Source organism: Xyrauchen texanus, chromosome 29, assembly GCF_025860055.1.
Source record: "Xyrauchen texanus isolate HMW12.3.18 chromosome 29, RBS_HiC_50CHRs, whole genome shotgun sequence".
In the NCBI taxonomy this organism is placed as follows: Eukaryota; Metazoa; Chordata; class Actinopteri; order Cypriniformes; family Catostomidae; genus Xyrauchen; species Xyrauchen texanus.
The window spans coordinates 8460366-8480757 of record NC_068304.1 but is presented as its reverse complement, the minus strand read 5'-3'; the positions used below and the strand labels follow the sequence as shown (position 1 = coordinate 8480757).

The 20392-nt window shown below is 41.2% G+C and overlaps 1 protein-coding gene across 1 annotated transcript in view; it reads right to left on the bottom strand.

Moving 5' to 3' along the window:
- The window catches only part of LOC127622630 (ventricular zone-expressed PH domain-containing protein), a 160578-nt gene that overhangs the window by 124114 nt on the left and 16072 nt on the right, over positions 1-20392 (bottom strand). Inside the window, exons 2-4 of the mRNA XM_052096641.1 lie at positions 12573-12837; positions 9546-9761; positions 7506-7680 (exon numbers count right to left, since the gene is read on the bottom strand). Coding sequence (XP_051952601.1) covers positions 7506-7680; positions 9546-9761; positions 12573-12710 — 529 coding nt within the window. The 5' untranslated portion in view covers positions 12711-12837. The remainder of the gene's footprint in view (positions 1-7505; positions 7681-9545; positions 9762-12572; positions 12838-20392) is intronic.

Sequence of the window (20392 nt, the reverse complement as noted above, 5' to 3'; positions counted from 1 at the left end):
GGTACACCTCCAATTCAGTACACCTCCTATCAGAAGCTAATTGGCTAATTGCCTAAAGGCTTGACATAATTTTCTGGAATTTTCCAAGCTGCTTGAAGGCACAGTTAACTTAGGGTATGTAAACTTCTGACCCACTGGAATTGTGATATAGTCAATTAAAGGTTTGCAAATATTAAATCTGTGGAGCGGTTCAAAAATGTGTTTTCATGACTTCAACCGTACATTAGGAAATGTTTGATTTACATCAATCCATTCATCAAAACAAGTGTGGATTATTGGTCATTAAACTAAAGTCACATGCCATACCAATTAAATAGTCATTTCTATGAATCATTTCTCTTCCCTTCCTATTGCATTCTTTCAGCTTACTACACCCATAATGGTACCCCACGTGACTTAACCTAAACCTTGTTACCTCACCCAACTTACTTCTCCATGGACTTTGAAGAGGTCACATGTTATTGCTTCTCTGCAGACATGAGGGAAGCTGGGCCAGGGTGGTGTTAATGAGAGTAGGGGAAGACAGAGGGGATAGAAGACCCCAAAGGACGGCCTGAGAAAGAGGTAGGACAAGGCTAAACTATTAAGATCTAATAATCTCATTAGTTGGGCCTCTGTAGTTGCTCTGCCATAATGCATAGCATATGCGGTAACCACAAAATCGAATACTCTTATTCTGGAAATGAAGACCCACCTCTGACTATTACAGTAAGTTAAATGAAGTGTCACTGAGTCATCTTATTTATATCGGTAGGGTGTCCCTAAGAAGTAAATGAGGGTTGTTTCTATTTCTAACACTACAATATTTAACAGTAGGCCTCTAAACCACCACAGTTGATGATTCTGGTGCTGTCTTTTGTTCTATTTTGTCTCATGCACATTTTTGAGAGAGCTAGGGAAGTTGGGTAAGTGCTGTTATGGTCAGAAACAATGGTGCGCCTCTGTTTTCTATCTCTAGAGTAGCTTGGATTCAGGCCAGAAGTTCTGCTTACTCACGTATCGACTTTCTCTTCCCACTCAACCCTCTATGGAGTGGTACGATGATACAAGACGTAATCAAAGGACCTCTGAAAGAACACACCAGGCATGGGGCATATGGAAATGTAAACATATCAATGCATATCATATTTTCACTGCAGAGGCTAGCCAACTGTTGACTGTACCTCGGCTCAAAAACCTGGGCAACTGTTGAGTGGAAGTTGTCATGACAGTTTCACAATTGAGAGTTACGTAACCAGTTCTTGGACGGATATGGTGATTAAGCAGCAGGCCCAGTTTTAAGACAATACACTTTATTTAGATCTCGAACCCCCATCAACTGTTGGATAATACGACTCAAAGCCCAAGAGGGTCTTTCCTCTGCTGAGGTGCTGCATCAAAAGTTCCACATTTCTAAACCACTGTGGCTTGACTGGATGAATATCCACTGGATGGATAAAGGTTCAGTTGCTAAACAAACAAATGTCTGATGACTGTGGAGTCTGTTTTTTAATGTGGGCTGAAGAGATACAAAAAGTCAGTGAGGAAAAGGGTTGAGAATGCAGCTCTCTAGTTAAGATTAGTCTCTTAACACTTTTCCATCAAAAAAATGTCTTCTGGTACAAAAATGAATTTGTACCAGAGCTGGTGTTCAGCTGAGGAACCGGCCACATTTCCACTAACTTGAGAACGATGACATAACTGATTATGTTATAAAATAACCTGGTAAAAAACTAAACTGTTGTTTTTTCAAACAACAGCATATCACAGTCTTTGTGCCCTAGTCTTGCAAGTTTACATTAATTCGGTGTATTTAACAACCTGCTTTTCTCAAAAGATATAAAAAATTACATTCATATCAATCAACTAGCAAATTATGTTGTCAATAATACAATTTATTTCAGATAGGGAAAATGAAGTACCTCTTACATTAATGGTTCCTGTTTCAAGTTTTAGGGGTCAATGAAGATCTAATTTTTATGGCCCAGAGTCTCCATTTTTCATGAAAAGGAGGGGCTAAGCGGTATGGCTACAAAAATTATATCTAGATATTTTTCAGCCTCTTGACAATATTTATGTATTATGTATGTATTAATTATGTATTAGCTCTGAAATGGCATGAAAGTGAGGAACAATCAATTGAAGCCAATTTGATTTTAAAATGTTTAATGTATGAAGTAAAAATTTGTTAAAAAAGGCATCCTATTTTTTACTAAATGAGCAAAAGGAAGACTGATATGATTATTTAATAATTCATTTATATGCACCAATACACAGGGGTGTAAAGTAAGGAATTACAAATATTCATGTTATTGTAATTAACTACTTTTTCCCCAAGAATTGTACTTTAAGTAGTTTAAATTTTAATAATTTTACTTATACTTGATTACATTTTAAGTGCTGTAACTGTACTTTTACAGCACAATTTTCCCACCGTCTGTGTTCGCTACTTCCCTGTCCTGATTTTATTTTTATCTATCAACATGATTGGCTAGGGAGAGTCTTGTGAGTCCCGTCAAATCAAATCACACGTAAAAAACTTGAACGGCAGCTGCAGATTGGTGCTGTTATGTATTTGGAGAATGCCTCAAGTAGTTTACAGCTGAACATCTCGGCCGAACCTGGAAGGGTTTTTCACAGAGAAAAAGTTAAATTGCTTGATCATGTCATGTGAGTTTAACTTGCTCAAGCCAGATATCAGCATTAATCCTGCCTCTAATTTGAAGAAACATATCGAGGTAAATTTCATATTTCTGCTTACTAGATTCTGTGTGTCTGTAACGTAGCCTGTAATTTCACTATCTATCACTGAGATTATTGGGCTACTGTGAGAGATTAATGCAATGTTATCAACAGGGCTGGGCAATAAAATTATCTAGATGTTTATTGGAAAAAAGAGAGACATCCTCGATCAAAATGTTCTAAATCTAGAACAGGGGTGTTCATTACATCAATCACAATAGCAAGACAACCACTGGTTGATTGATCTAGATGAAATATAAAAGATGTACTTTTTATTTCCTGATGTCTGCAGCTGCGTGTTTTTGATTGACAGGTGGCTAATGTTTGAGCGTGAATGCGCTCAAATGATCAAATACACTCTATAAGTCCGCCAATGCCCATCTTGAAAAAGATTTAATGTAAACGCAGTCGTTCATGTCTAAAGTTAATTTAAATAACATTAAAATCAGTTTGTGTAGGGTCTAAATTTCCCTTAATGCTGACAGTGTTATTGTTGTGCATAAAACATGTTCAAACAATGCATGCAAAAAAATGCTAAATAAGCAGAATTATTCCTTTTTAAGCGTGATGTAGCCCCTGTACCAAACAACTTTTCTCATGCCTGCTCTACCTCCTCTATTGTTCAGGACATGACGTGCCAAGTGATCCTGTTTATTTAGCATTTTTTTGCATGCATTGTTTGAACATGTTTTATGCACAACAATAACGCTCTGTCGGCATTAAGGGAAATTTCGACCCTACACATAAACTCATTTTAATGCAATTGTTTCATACATTACAATTTAAAATTGTGATCAGTATAATTAAAATAACTTTATCTTTTCATTTCTGTTATCATGTCTCCCTTTAATTTTGTGGAATCACATTCATGTAGTGTTTATCAGAGATAAGTGATGTATTTTAAAAGTTGGCATACAGTGTTCATTATAATGGGGCATATGTTTTGCAACTCAGTACTCAATACTCACTACTCATGAGTACTTTTAAATTAGCTACTCTTTCACTCTTACTTGAGTAGTTTTTAGGACAACTACTTTTACTTTACTCACACTACATTTTTGGGAAGTAACAATACTTTTACTTGAGTATGAATTTTCACTACTCTTACCACCCTTGCCAATACTGAAATTAAAAGCCCTATTTACCTACAAGAATATTTACTAAACCATTAATTGTGTATGAACCATGTATTAATGCAATTCAATTACAGCCTCTAGCAGTTAAATAATCACACATGACAATACCACTATTCTGATGACTAATTGTGCAGCCCTGAAGGCTCGAGAAATTATTCTGTCCCCAACCCTGGTCGGGAAGTACTCCCAACACTGCACATTTTGGATGTCTCCCTTATTTGATACACCCAATTCTGCTCATGGAGCCTCTACTAACGAGCAGATTAGATGAATCAGGTGTGTTTGAAGAGGGAGATATCCAAATGTGCAGTGTTCGGGGTATTCCAGGATGCGGGTTGGGAACCACTGGTCTAATGCATGCTCTTTGGGAAACATAGTGGCAAAAATAAAAAGCACATTAACATGACTGCTATATTCACAATATTGCTATAATATCTATATTTTTGCTCTTTATTATGTGGCTCAATTAGAAGGTCTTCTCAGTATTTCTCAGTATTGTTGTCCTTTAGGGGACCCAAAATAATTATGACAATGAGTTGAGGTCAATGTAAATCTGACGACACTAATCCCCAATGAAGCCTCATTTGTTCTTTTCCTCTGATGACCCTGGCCAAACATCTCTCACACTGACCCTTCCTTAATACATTTCAACATAAAAAGTAGGCCCACACCTACTGATATTTATCTGTCAAGGGCAACAATTTGTGTGAGTGTGTTTAAACAGCTGAGATGAGAGTGTATTTTGGCAAACACACCAGGTCAAATATACCATCCACTCCTCTTTAAAAAAAATGCTAATGTTTTATTTAAAAGCTAATTCAATTGAAGTAGAAGAACAATGAACACAATAAAGTTTCTTCATTGTGTGGATGTCTCAAATGACGCACTTAACTGCATGGTTTTGTGACCATAAACCAGAACCACACACAGTTGGCCAGATAGACCGCACGCCTTCTACGCTATATTTCAATGGCACACTAGTGGTGTGGAAACAACAGTCCCTGGTCTGTGTATTCTTGTAAAGGCACTGAGGGACTGCTTCTCCAATTACCATAATGGCAATGAGGTGCAGGGGCAGGAAAGCACTGAATCACGGGGAATATGATGGTTTAATACCTTCCATGACACACCATTCTACTCTGTTACCTCGTGAAACAAAGCACAGGGTGATCGTGACTTTGCCAAGAAGGACATGTTCCTGGATCAACATCTTTTGTCCGTCCTGTAACAACATCCCTGTCAAACAAACACAGTCTTAACCATTTCTCGAAACACAACCCTAACCATTAACTACCACTACAATCTGAGGATAATTATGAAAAGAATGATGTTCGCTGTGTTCTAACCAAGCACAATGGAGCAAGCAATTTTTCTATCCACACTGAACATGAAACTACCACACAACATGACACAATCACAGCCAATCAGAAGATACTTGATGTTCAAATGTACAGTTATGAGGCACAGGAATTTTGACCAATTCGATTTCACAAAGGGCGGGGCTACCCCACACAACGCCACAGAATTAGAAACCACACAACCAACAAAGCGTTCTTGAAGTGGTCACTGATGCTAAGAGCAAAACTTTTATTTTATTGTTTTTACTGATTTGTATCTGGTTAAGGCAAGGTGTAACCCTAGACCTGAATTTATAATCTGCTTGTTTGATAGGAATGTTGATCCAGCAAAATGTCCTTCTTGGCAATATCACTTTAATCCATGGGAGAATGCCATTCATGATAAATACACACAAAGCAGGTGAGATTTTGTGTGGTCTGAACTGTGTTCAGGGTTCCCACTCTTTTTGAGGAATTAATTTTCTTTCATTTGACTGATTCATTAAAAAAGAGGCTATTTAATTTAGAGGCTATTTAAGCAGTTGTGCATATGAATAACAAATGCAGACTCAAAGTTAATATATTTCATTTGTTTTGACAAATATTTTGAAAATAATTTAAAAACTACTGCTACAGAATTACAATGAAATTTCTAGCCTAAATTACTTCTGTGCTCATATTAAAATCTACTTATACTACCTGAATACCTAATGCCAATAATTACATTTGTCAATGTAATTTAAAGCCGGTTTATGGATAAATACAAATGTTAAATAAATGTACAATATAATCTTTAGATCAATATATTTTTCAATAAAAAATTATATTAAATTATAGCAAAAATTAATCAGTTAGCAAAAAAAATTAAAATTACAATTAAAAATAGATTGATAGATTCTCTGAATATAGATTTTTAAATATCAAATGTTGTTGCCATGATGATTCATTAAATTAAATGGCAAAAATAAGGAAACAGGAAGTGTATCATATCTTCTGCATGCATTGTGTGATTTAGATCAAAATAGAGTTGTATGTTTTTTTGGGGGGGCTAATCACATGGATGTGGCTATTGTGGGTCACGGTCATAGCGCCACCAACTGGCAGAAGAAAGTGTGGCACTTACAACAGACTTTGAAATAGTCCTCTTACTTTTCCCAAAATTGTTTAGACACTGCTAATGGAAAATTTTACAAGGGATGATTGATAGCTTTAATAGTGTTGTCATGGTTCAATTAAATGAAGTTGTAGTCAAACTGGAATGGTGGCATATACCTATTACACAATGTAGTTAAGATTAATGCTTAGTTGTTGCTGTGTCTATCATGCATTGTTTTCCAAAAGCCACCTAGTGGAAATGGACCCATGGTGTTCGGGCCTGTGATCACTGCTTGCAGCTATATTTAAAGTTTAGATTTTTTCATTTACATTTTCAAAGCACTTGAGAAGCACTACACGACACGTGATCTTCCGGACAGGAGAAGCTGCAACTGAATGACACACAAACACCCTGTTCATGGCATATATACAGTATATTCACTTAAAAATCCCTTATTTGGGCAATAAAATGTTATTGGTATTTAAATCGCACAATAATCAATCGCCTATTCACTATAGAAATTTCCATGACTTTTACACTACATTTGAGATTTTATTAATCTACATGACTTTTTATACTTCATTTAAAAAATTTCTCATAACAAACACACAATAGACATAGAAAACAGAAAACAACACCAAAAAACAAACAAAAAAACAGGAGGATGACTACCAGAATATCAAACAGAACACAAGATCAGAATTCATTCAAATTAAGGACATAACATATACATGCCTTTTTTTAAGGCCTGGAAAACACCATTTAAAAAAATCACTTATGTTGCAAAGTCAATTTGAAATGTGCATTTAAAAGCTTGACCAATTATCATATAGAAAAGCCGGGCTTTCAGGTAGGACAAAAGAATCCCACCGATGAAGGTCTTTTAAAGTGCTTTGTGGGCTGTGCATCCACTGACTTTTATCGACATATTCATGTAGAAAAAATCTGGATTATATTATCTGAAGCGTGATCGTAAAGTGTGATATTTTGCACTTAATATGTAGTAATATATGAGTAATATGAGTATGTAAATGAAGAGTAAATAAAGAAAATGAAGTGTAATACAGTATGTGATTTATATTGATTATTGGTACATATAATAAACTCATCATTGCCACATTTCCTATGAAATGTTAAGGGAAGCCTGTATAGTCTTAAAAGCAGTTGCCTCTGACCTATCGTGACCCCTCCCTTCAACCCATCTCAAACTCATACCTCCCAGCACGCTGCAGGTGATGGCCTCTGTATGTTGGGCCAGGAGTTCAGCTTTAGCGATGGCAGCCAGCGACAAGTAGCTGGACATGTTCCTGCTCAACTCTTGGTTTCCCTGCTGCAAGAACCGCACTGCCACTGGGACTGCTAACGCCATCACTGGAGCCCTGCTGTAATTCTGTAAACAGAGATACTGATATCAACTCAACTTTAGAGGTCACAGATCCTTCCAACCAACTGTTTACTGTTTGATAAATATGGGTGATTAAACTTTTAAATGAAGAAAATTCCACACCCCAGGCTGAATTGAGAAGCTCAATTAGAAGTTTTGTTCAAATGAGGCCCAATCATTGGATCAGCATGTGCTAGTGTTGAATGCCGTACAAAAAGATTAGTCAAAAAGGTCAATTGTTATGAGTTATTAGATCCAGAGAGTGATCGTGTACAAGTGAGCTGGCTTTAGAGTTAGATGGCAAATCATTTAATAAAGAATAATAACCATATAAAAGGCATGAAAGGCAGCAGTGAACACTTCAAGTCTGCTACAGGGAGGATGTTAAATGTTCTGCTGCCCTCTAGGGTACACTATATGAAGATGTAAAGCTTAAGCAAATCAGTGGATTGTGTTGAGCTGCCTAATGTAGGCAAATATATATTAGGATAGATACATTTAGCAAATTAATACCATAGTTACTTTCTACAAAGAAATGGGAAGACGTTTTATTACGTAAAATGAGGTTTAAATACATTTTGACATTAAATAAATTCACCCTCGGCAGGGTGATTACATTGACAATGTAATAGGATATCGTGATATTTTCTAAGGCAATAATCACAACAAAAAAAAAATGTAATATCACCCAGACCTAACCTCCAGCATGCTTAAATTGACACATTTCCCAATTAGTTAATTGTGCCAGGTGTAATTGTAATTTTGAAAATGTATTCAAATAATTGTGCAGCCCTACCAGAATAATACAAAGACTTGGAGGTGAGCTCTTTTGACTTGTGCCAGTAAGCAACCAAATAGCATCACTGCCAAACCACCCACAACACTATAGCATTGTAATGACGAGTGTGCATAGCGCCTTTTGCACTTTCTTCATAAAATCCCAAAAACATAATTACTGTATACAACAGACACAATCACTTTAACATTCATAACAAAACCATTCATCTCTGAGTGTGAATAAGAATTTATGCAGCAAATGAATAAACACTTCTCCTTTTCTGGGAAAAAGAGCAGCCATTCACTCTCTCGCCTGAAGGGGGAAGTCCTAAAACATCAGAGCTAAAACTTTAAAAGGCGTGACGCAAGGCAAACCGCCGACAAAGAACTCAACCTTTATTATAAAACACTCATTGCAATATGTGACTGCTGCTCAGATCAAAGAGTCTTTCCACCAATAGTTCTGAAGAAGAGCGCTCAAGCAGCCGTTCTCTAATGAATACTGATCTCCACACTACCCAGAATTCATCTCTCTAGCTCAGCCTTCCTCTAAGCCTTGCTCTACGATTCATATGCAGCAGCTCATTATATAAGTGAATGTATGAGTGTGTGAGACAGAGACAAACAATGAGGAAAAGTGTTTAGGCATAGAGAGGAATCAATAAGTGAATGCATCAGGGGGAAAAAAAAGAGAGGAGGAGAAAGTAATTATGAATCATGCCTAAGAAAAAGCTCTTAAAAGTGAAAGAATTAGAAAGGAGAGAGATTACGGCTAATTGCTGTTGTCAGAAGTGTCAGTTCCACTTTGAGTCACGCTCACTTGACTCCCTGTGAACACCTGTAATTATTATTACATCATAAATGCCAAATTATTAAATGTGTTCTAGAAACGATACTAAATGTGTACGCTTACAAGGCATTAGGACACATCTTGATCAATGAATGCAAAAGTTCCGTCAGCTTGCCCGAAAACACTCTCCCACTGGGCCATCCTTATTGTAGAGCCCTGACTATGATTATGAGAAATCCGATACATTCAGAGAGATGTACCTGCATTCAGTACACTGATTCAGATGTGTGACATCTACTCTCACCTGTAGGACACAGCTGGTGATGTCAGAGGCGATCTTGGCATGGGGCGTGTCCTCATCTTTGCCCTGCGGCTGGAGGTTGTGCTCTAGACACGACTCCCACAATGACACGAGAGCTGCTCCATGCCTCTCGATCGAGCCCGTCTCCCTGATTGCGGTAGTGATGCGCGTGATGCAGATCTCCACCACCGCCTGGTCATTGTCACTGGTCAGGTAGTCCTGCAGACAACCAATCACAAATCAGTGAGATTGTAATTCAATGAAAGACATCAGGTTCTATTGCATACAGCAGGGGTGGACTGACTGGCCATGGGGAGAACCGGGACTTTTTCCAGTGGGCCAGCCATGAAACGGGGCCGAACGGGCGGCGGTGATGTGGGCCGCAAAATGGCGCCACGATATGCAGAAAAGAACTGCGACAACACCCCCCATCTCCAAAATAATGGATTATTCAGTAAATATTTTGCTTTTATATTTCGCATATTATCGGCATTTCTGCTGGTGTTTGGGATAAGTGTCAATCCTGCATTGCACATTTTAAATCACCCTGACTGGGTGGGCCATGTTTTTGATTGCCCAATAGGTGTCAATGTGTCACGAAGTTCAGAACAAACTGTTTTTGTAACTTGGTTTCAATAAATGGTCTTTTGCGATTGGGGAGGGTATTTTGACTTCTGAAAATAGAACATCGATCCTTTTTTCTCAAAAGACCAGGGAAAATTTGTTTGCACATAAAAATGACCCTTTTAACAAATTTGTTCATTGTGGACCAAATCCATTCCACTGATTTCAAAAGCAGCACAGAAAATGCTCAAAAATCTGTCGATTGCTACCGAGCATGTTTGGAATGATAATAGAATGCATGTGACTGTGGAAAGGAGGACACTGTAGGCCATGGAGAGAGAAGTACAAGGCAAGAAAAATGGAGAGGAAGAGAGACAGAGACAGCTACCCCCGAGACACTGGATGAGCCAAAAAACTGTTTACAAATGCCACAAGAACAAAGAAGCCCAATGATGCAAGAGGAACTGGCTTAAGCACGCTGAGTGACACCAATGTTTCTTCAGAAGTACATATTTAAAATGTATAATACACAGTGTGGAAATGCGGTGTCACCTTATTTCGATTATTCAGATTAGCATTGTGGACAGGGTCAATGCTCAACGAAACACGCCACATATTCTCAAACTCCACTTTAACAGCATAACATCTCCACAGATTTGAAAGAAGTCACATCATGAGAAATCAAATAAAAGGGTTTGATGAACTATAAAAGCATATTCTAATTTTCAGAATTATTAATGTATTTTCTATTTATTGAAACTATAATGCTAAAAAATTATATAAGTAAAATTATAGGTACACAACCTTTTTCCTGAACATGGAAATGATCTACGATTCATAATGGAAGCCTGTTTCACTTGCATCCACATTTGTTTTATCTGGTGATGTTTACCATATTAACCCTCCTATTCTGATATAAAGACACTTACTTTACTGTTTGCGGCCATCTTTGACCAGAAAGAGTGAAGACTTGAAAATCATGTTATGACAATAATAGCCAGTAGATGACAAGTTTTGAATCTTGATATATTTAGACATTATCAAACAATTACTTGTGAAAGTTTTGCATTTATTACGTTTTTTTTTTACTGTTTAAGTATCCATTTTTGCAATAATGGTACAACTGCTTACAGTCAAACCTAATCTGTTAAAAAGAGAAGACAAATTCACATTTGTTACTGATAATTTATTTCAAATGTCAAAATTATCTAATTCAATGTAAATGAGTAATAATGTCAAGAAATGAACAGAAATGAACAGCAATAGACTGAAAACTCAATTAGTGTATAAAACAGAATACTGTTCTCTCTGTCTGTGTATGTGTTTATGTGGTTTACGAGGACAATTTTTAGGTTACAAACTGTAATTACAAGGGTGTTATGCTGTAAATGTGGTTTATGAGGAGATTTCTAGTGTCCCAATAATTTAAATAGCTTAAAAAGCATATTAAAAGATGTTTTATTGAAAATGTAAAAATGAGTTTTTTGTGAGGGTTGGGTTTAGGGCTTGTGTTGGGTTTAGGGGATAGAATATATAGTGTGTACAGTATAAAAATAATTATGTCTATGTTAAGTCCTCATAAGGTAGACCAATGCGTGTGTGTGTGTGTGTGTGTTCTGGTCGTACCCCTTCATTCCTGTGTGGGTTTGTTCTGCATTGTGGCTTATTTATATTTTGTATTTGACAATTATACATAAAAAAAAAAAAAGTTTTTAGTCTTTCCCATTCATTTCATATGGTCAATCAAAGCCAAACACTAACAGTAAAGGTGTAGCTTTCTCTTTATGAAGAATTTGTTTTTGTGTTCAGATGGCAGAAACTGGAGGAAAATTCACCAAGGCTTGTACTGCCAAATAAAGAATATATATATATATATATATATATATATATATATATACATATATTTTACATTGAAAAAGTGATTTTAGTATAAGTTTAATTTTTCAAAATTAGCAAAAAAAGTAAAAAGTTCCTCCAAAGTGCCCAAACTAGTTTAGAGTCACAATGTCTTTTGAGAGAGCCTCATCTGTGAAAGTTTAAGGAGTGGGTCGGTAGATGCATAAGCCATTGGCCTGAGGTTAATAATATCAACAACGTACTAATTTGAGTTTTTATGACAGCCACTTTCATTTAGCAATTCATTTTCACTCCAATTAACATTTAAAATGGTTTTATATTGCGTCTAATCAAGACCGGAACCAGACCATTGTCTTGCAGCTATCAGAATCACCGTGGCGCTGCCCAGTGGTTAATTAGGAAAACTGTGGATGCAACTTTTCCAGCAGGTTTGGAAAAACATTGAGGTGAGTAAATGACAGAATTTTTTGTTTTGTGTGAAACCATCTCTTAATGTAAAAACGGTCCAACCAAAATATGTCTCTTTCTTGAATAACATTCAAAGATGAAAATGTTAACCATTTAATGCTGCTTTATGCTTTTGCTTCTTTTAGATCACTATATACTCACTGGAGAGCAGGATATGATTTTGATTTCCTCCAGGGCTTGGGACAAACAGTCTTCAATCTCGCTGTCATCCAGAGAGAAGAGGTCTCCTGCACGGGACAGGTCTCTCTGACCCAGCACTAAGCGGAAGAGCTGGTGCATTCTTGGACAGGCTCAAGCTCGATCAGGCTGCACTTGCTGCCCTGTGTTACCACAACCACTTGTCATGCTCTTGAAATTGGCAGCGGATGTGGCCGGTAGACACTCATCCAGAAACTGACAAAGGGAGCTGCGGGAGAGACACACATGAAGAGAGTAGAGATGGGATAAAGAAAAAGGAGATTTGGTATATGTGACATAACTTTACCATGATATAAAATGACTCATTTCGAGATATACGTTTTTATTCATACTGCCCACCCCTACTGAGTTTACATAAAACAGATTATGGCTCTAAAATGAACATACTCTAACCCTTCCTGTTAGTGACATTTATTTCAAAAAACAATCCAACCAGTGTTCCCCTCAGAAATCATGCTAAACCTCTGTTAATCTGTTATGTGTTAAATCTGTAGCCACAGGAATCTGTCATTTATTAAAGAGAGCAGAATGTCACACTTTCAGATGCAAATGCTGACATGCAAACATAGATTGGTTTAAGAACAGATGCATGCATGTACGAAAAAGTGTTCCAGAATAATCTTCTCCTGAAATGTCAAATAACGTCCATTCTTGGGACAGACACAGACAGGAATTTTCCTCAAATTATTCCCAGTAACAAAAGTCTCATGCAGACATTTTCATTCATAATTTCCATTCCAGAGAATTCTGTTGCCAAAGATTTTGTTTTTAGGGTTGGGGTTAACTAACCCTAACCCTGATTGCATTGAATATCAGAGGAACAGTTTAGTGTCCTCATCGTGTCAGAGAAAGCATTCAAGCTTCATAAGGAGCACACGGAACATTTTAGGTAGAGCAATAACAATGGAAAATAAAGTTTTATTTTCATGCCCAAAGAGAAGATGAACATCCCTGTCTCGGGCCTCTTGCTTGTTCTTCCATCAGTCAGTAATCCAAACAGATCATAAAGCCTGCCAATCAGAGGGCACCATGGGACAGACAGCCAAAGGCACTGTGACAGTCGTTGAGGAGGCAGACAGCGCAGCTGCACTTTACACCTTGTCCTCGCATTCCAGAACTGAGCATCGCTGGGATAACACAGCAGGAACGCTCACAGGTCCTTCGGAGTCTGACGAAGTGAATAACCCATAGAGAAAAATCCCAATGACTTCATCAGGGCAAGCACCACAGGCTCTCTCTCAGTCAGCCTCTGTTCAAAGCTTTTACATCAAGAAGAACAGCGAGAGAAAATGCATCATGATAGAGATTTTAAGCCATTTACTGAATACATAAATGCATGAAAACAGTTTATATTCCACCTGTTCATGCTTCATTACTGTATGGGTGGTGGCAACAGACTGATATATTAGCAGTCAGTTTTGTTTGGGCTATTTTGAGATTAAAGGCCAATAACACTGCCTAATTGGCCGATTTAAAGAAGTGTTCACTTTCCATTGTGCCAAAATGAACTGATAGTCTTGTCAAGGGATAATGCACATAGTCTGTTTTCATAGGTAAATATGGAAAGTGAACTGTGTAAATTTAGGGTAAAATAAGTGTTCATTTAATTGTTTGGGTACAACTCTCATTCTCATTCAACTGTATTATGCACAGGGTCAGAAATTGGGGAGAAAAAGAAAGTACCCCTGAAAATCAAATGATGGGGTAAATTTTGCCTCTTAATGGTAAAGTAAATTTCTGACACTGATTATACACAACCAGTCAAAAATCGCGATTTCCAGTTCCGTTACCAGTTCTCCTGCATGTGCAATTTGTCGCCGATGCGATTGAAACACCGTCCTGAAATACTCCGTGTTTAAGGTAGCACATTACTGCAGCAGCGCTCCCTCTACTGACTCTACAGAGTAAAACACACAGATCTACCAGTGTATTTCATTCCAGATCGAACGAGTCTCAAGTCAGCTCTTTTGAATCTACAGAGCTAAACAAATGCGCTTCCGTTACAGTTCGGTTCCCGAAAGAATTATTCAAAGGAGCCGATACTTTTGAAACGTCAGCGCAAAATATACGGCGCTTTCGGTATAGTCCAATTCTCAAAAGAATCATTCTAACGAGCTGGTTCTTTTGAATCTGCAGCACAAAACATACATCGCTTCCAGTATAGTCCAGTATACAAATAATCTGATACTGATGTGCAAGTTATGAATGTCCAACTTGAAATGAAATAAGAACTGTTGGAGTCTCACAAGCCTGAAGTACAACATTAGGCTACAAAACACAGTCCAAACGGTCTCTGGAACGGTTACAGTTTATTTAATGATGACCTGTGAGACTTAAATCAAGCAGTGCAGTTACTGACTGGTTGTTCATATGACAATGTATAATTAAAGATACACAAGTGGAATTTTATAAAAGAATAAATTAAATTATAATATGCCATCACGTTTCCTGTTGGTTTAGATTTGTTTATTTAAAATAGTTGGGATCTATTATTATTATTACTGTATGTGTGTCTAAAGTCTGCAAAAACACCTTAACAAGAATTGTATTAAATTTATTTCTAATTTGTTATATCTACTCTGTAGAAATCTGAAATGATATCATTATTTGGTGACAGACAGCATAGGGTAGTAAATACAATAAGAATTGCATTTCTAATTTCCAATTAATAATGAAAAAAAAAAGATACTAAAAGAATGACTGGAATCGTTACCGGAACCGTTAAGGAACCGGAATCGTTGAGAGGAATCGAAATCAGAACCGGAATCATTAAATTCCTTACGATTCCCATCCGTACTTACCATAAAAAAATCATTTGGACTCTTTTTCATTCAAAAAAGTAAAAATCGAATTTACAGAGAAACACTTACAATGGAAGTGAATGGGGCAATTGTTATGGAGTTTTTAAACGGCAGAAATGTGAAGCTTATAATTTTATAAAAGTACTTAAATGAATTCTTCTGTACTTGCGTATTGTTTAAGCTGTAAATTCATTAATATCATTGTTTACCGGAATTACAGGGTTTAGAGCATTACGCTGTAATGGAAATGACGTTTTAAAATGTAATATAACTTTACACAGAAAAGGTTAGTACATGATTTTATCAAACTAACATCATGTTAACACCAAGGTTATTATCAAACTAAACTAAACTAAAAATCCACATAATTTTTAAATGTTAACGGAAACAAAAACAAAATACATTTTCATGGCTCTGTAGAAACTAAACTAAAATAAAATAAAAATGATCTTAAAAAAATATTTCGCATTTTTGTGGTAGGTTTTTAAACGCGCTATCGCCTTAATATAAAGATGCTACTAGCCATCGATGACACTTGCAGATGACTGTTGCTGTCACGAACGCTTTCGAGATCTGATTCACCTGAGTACTAATCACCCATGCACCCACATACCGGGCTTGATTAAATTCACAGCTGATTCCTATCCCAGCTCCCTCTATTTAAGCTTCACGCAGTGACACACTCACTGCGAAGTCTTGTTTGTTCCGGCTACACTACTGAGCGTTCTAACTACCATTCCTGTCTGATTATCTGCTTACCGACCTTGCTGTTCCCGCTGACTACGATTGATTACTGCCTGCCTACCTGAACCTTGCCTGTCCCTTCGTGATTGCCCACTGCTGCCTGCCCTGACATCCTGCCTTCCTCACAACGCCCTGGCACTGCCTACGATAGTCCTGATTCCCCATTGCCTGACCATTGCCTGCATTGATCTGTGAGTTCAATAAATAAACACTGCTTATGGATCCCAACCTACCTGAGTCTTTGTTACAGAAGACTTCGCCAAACATCGATCCTGCGGTGATATCACGTATGGCTGAAGAGCTCACCACCCATGCGAATCAGCTATCTGCGCAACACCATCAACTCGGCCGTCTGACGACCGTCGTGGATGAAATTATGCGGGCTGTACAAGCCCTCAGCCAGCCAGCACCGGCGCTCACCGCGCCTCAAGCCAGCCCAGCAGCCGACACCGTTCCTCACTACCAACCGATCACCGGCCCTCGCCTCGCACACCCCGAGAAGTTTGACGGTACGCCCTCAAAATGCAAGGGATTCCTCATGCAGTGCTAGGTCTTCCTCTCCCAACAACCGGCGCTTTACCCTACCGATGAGAGTAAGATCCTCTTCGTAAGTTCCGTGCTCACGGGCCGAGCTCTCGATTGGGCTACCGCGATCTGGACCAACCAGGGTTTCGCCCAGTCAACCTACGAATCCTTCATGGGCAGCCTGACCACAGTCTTTGATCACCCCGAGAGTGGCAAGAGCCCGGGCGAACAGCTGGTAGCCCTGCGTCAGGGTAATCGCACGGCAGCGGACTACGTGCTTTCCTTCCGCACTCTCGCTACGCAGACCGGCTGGCCGGAAAGCTCCCTCAAGCTCCACTTTCGACAAGGTCTGAGTGCCGAGCTTCAGTCTGAACTGGCCTGCCGTGACGAAGGTATGTCCCTTGACCAATTCATCACCCTCGCCATACGTATCGACAACCTCATCCGCTCCAGGCGACCAACCCGGTGGTCCGCGCCGGCAGCTCCGACTCGCTCATTCCAAGAGGAACCCGAACCTATGCAGGTCGGTCAGACCCATCTCTCTCACGAAGAGAAGGAACGCCGCCTCTCGCACAACTTCTGCCTCTACTGCGGTCAAGCGGGGCATCTACGCGCTAACTGCCCGCGACGCCCTCCACAGGCCGAGGTGAGTCAACTCACCACCTCCCCTCTCACCACTTCCTGTCTTATAGTCCCCATTAAACTCACTCACTTCACTACTAACCTCACTACCCATGCTATGATTGATTCGGGAGCGGCGGGGAACTTTATTGATGAGTCACTGTGCAAACGTGCTAACAGTCCCTTGATATCTTGTACTCCTCCTTTGGCAGTGGCGGCGTTATACGGGCGCCCCCTGGGGACCGGTCGCGTGTGCTACACCACCACCACCACCGACGTGACCCTGCAGGTGGGGGCACTGCACACCGAAACTACACGCTTCTTATTCATCCACTCACCCCACAATCCAGTTATTCTCGGCCACCACTGGTTACGCCAACACAACCCACAAATCTCCTGCCGGGAGCAGCAAATCACTCAATGGGGCGACGACTGCTTCATGAAATGTCTAAAATCCTCCACACCCATCATGGCTGGCTCCGCTAAAATCTCGGCAGTGCCTCACGCCTCCTCCCTGGTACCCACTGAATACGCTGATTTAAGCGTGGCCTTCAGCAAGGTCAAGGCAGCACAGCTCCCGCCTCATCGCACTCACGACTGCGCCATTGAGCTCATTCCTGGCTTGTCACCACCCAAGGGACGCATCTTTCCCCTCTCAGAACCCGAATCCCAAGCGATGAGAACCTACATCGAGGAAGAACTCGCCAAGGGGTTCATTCGGCCATCCACTTCTCCAGCCGCAGCCGGCTTCTTCTTCGCGGGTAAGAAAGACGGGTCATTGCGCCCCTGCATCGACTACCGCGGGCTCAACGACGTCACCATAAAATTCGCTACCCGCTCCCTTTGATTCCCGTGGCCCTCGAACAACTCTGGTCTGCCAAGATTTATACCAAGCTGGACATGCGCTGTGCTTACAACCTCATCCGCATCCGCGAGGGGGATGAGTGGAAGACTGCTTTCTCCACTACCAACGGCCACTATGAATATTTGGTGATGCCTTTCGGCCTGTCCAATAGCCCCTCCGTGTTTCAGTCATACATCAACGACATCTTCCGAGACATGCTCAACCGGTGTGTCATCGTCTACATCGACGACATACTCATCTACTCCAACTCCCTGGAGGAACACATCACGCAGGTCAGGACCGTGCTGAAACGTCTGGCAGAGCATTAACTTTACGCCAAGGCCGAGAAGTGCGAGTTCCATTTAACCACTGTGACATTTCTCGGGTACATCATCAGCCCAGAGGGAGTGGACATGGACGAGAGCAAGGTACAGGCGGTCCTCAACTGGCCACAACCCAACACTGTAAAGGAACTGCAGAGGTTCCTAGGTTTCTCCAACTTCTACCGCCGCTTTATTAGGAACTTCAGTACGGTCGCCGCGCCGCTCACCGCCATGGTAAAGGCGGGACTTACCAAGCTTCACTGTTCCAGCGACGCACTCCGGGCATTCAACCAGCTCAAGGAACGGTTTACCTCGGCTCCCATTCTGCACCACCCCAACCCAGACCTCCCCTTCGTAGTAGAAGTAGACGCATCCAGCTCAGGCATTGGTGCCATCCTCTCGCAACGCCAGGGCAACCCCCTCAAGCTGTTCCCCTGCGCGTTTTACTCCTGCAAGCTCTCGCCCGTGGAGCGGAATTACGATGTCGGCAACCGCAAACTCCTGGCAATGAAGGCTGCCTTGGAGGAATGGCGACATTGGTTGGAGGGAGCTCGACATCCCTTCCAAGTCCTAACAGACCACCGCAACCTGGAATATTTGCACTCTGCCAAGAGGCTCAACCCCCGGCAGGCTCGTTGGGCGCTGTTCTTCACCCGCTTCCGCTTCTCCATCTCCTACCTACCTGGCTCAAAGAACGTCAAGGCCGACTCACTTTCCCGGCAGCACGATGACATGCCCCCGAGCTCCAGCGTTGAGCCCATCCTTCCGTCCACCTTGATTCTGGCCCCAGTCCAATGGGACATCATGGCAGATATCGTCCAGGCCCAAGCGACCGATCCGCCTCCGCCCAACTGCCCGCCCAACCGGACATTCGTGCCACACAGCATCCGAGAGAGAGTTATTCGCTGGGTTCATGACTCCACGAACTCTGGGCACCCCGGGATCGCGACCACTATACGCCTGCTGCAAAACCGTTTCTGGTGGGGAACCCTACAAGAAGATGCCACCGACTTCGTGCGCGGGTGTCCCACCTGCAACGCGTCTAAGACTCCGAAGCAACCACCCGCAGGGCTTCTCCAACCACTCCCCATACCTCACCGTCCCTGGTCCCACATCGCCGTGGATTTCATCACCGACCTGCCGGTCTCCCGAGGTCACACCACGATATTGACAGTCATTGACCGCTTCTCCAAAGCATGCCGCTTAATCCCAGTCCCCAAGCTCCCCACAGCGCTAGAAACCGCAGAACTCCTCCTCCACTGGGTGTTCCGCTATTACGGCCTACCCGAGGACATTGTTTCGGACCGTGGACCCCAGTTTACCTCCAGGGTATGGCGAGCCTTCTTCCGACTGCTGAACATCAACGTCAGCCTCACCTCAGGGTACCACCCCCAGTCCAACGGTCAGACGGAGCGCCTGAACCAAGAAATCACCAGGTTTCGCCGCACCTATTGCCATCACAACCAGGCCGATTGGAGCCGCTTCCTCCCGTGGGCCGAGTACGCCCAGAATTCCCTCCTGAAACCCGCAACAAACCTCACCCCGTTCCAGTGCATCCTGGGGTACCAACCTCCTCTGTTCCCCTGGTCCGGCAAGCCATCAGAGGTTCCGGTGGTCAACGACTGGCTCCAGCGCAGCGAAGCAGTGTGGGACCAAGCTCACGTCCACCTCCAACGGGCCGTGAATCGAACCAAGGAGCAGGCAGATCGGCGCCGCCGGCCCGGTCCCGTCTACTTCCCGGGTCAGTGGGTTTGGCTCTCCACCAGAGATCTACGTCTTCGCCTCCCCTGCAGAAAGCTCAGTCCCATGTATGTGGGTCCCTTCAAAATCCTCAAACGAATCAATGCTGTATCATTCCGTCTGCAAATGCCCGCTAACTACCGCATCTCTCCCACCTTCCATGTC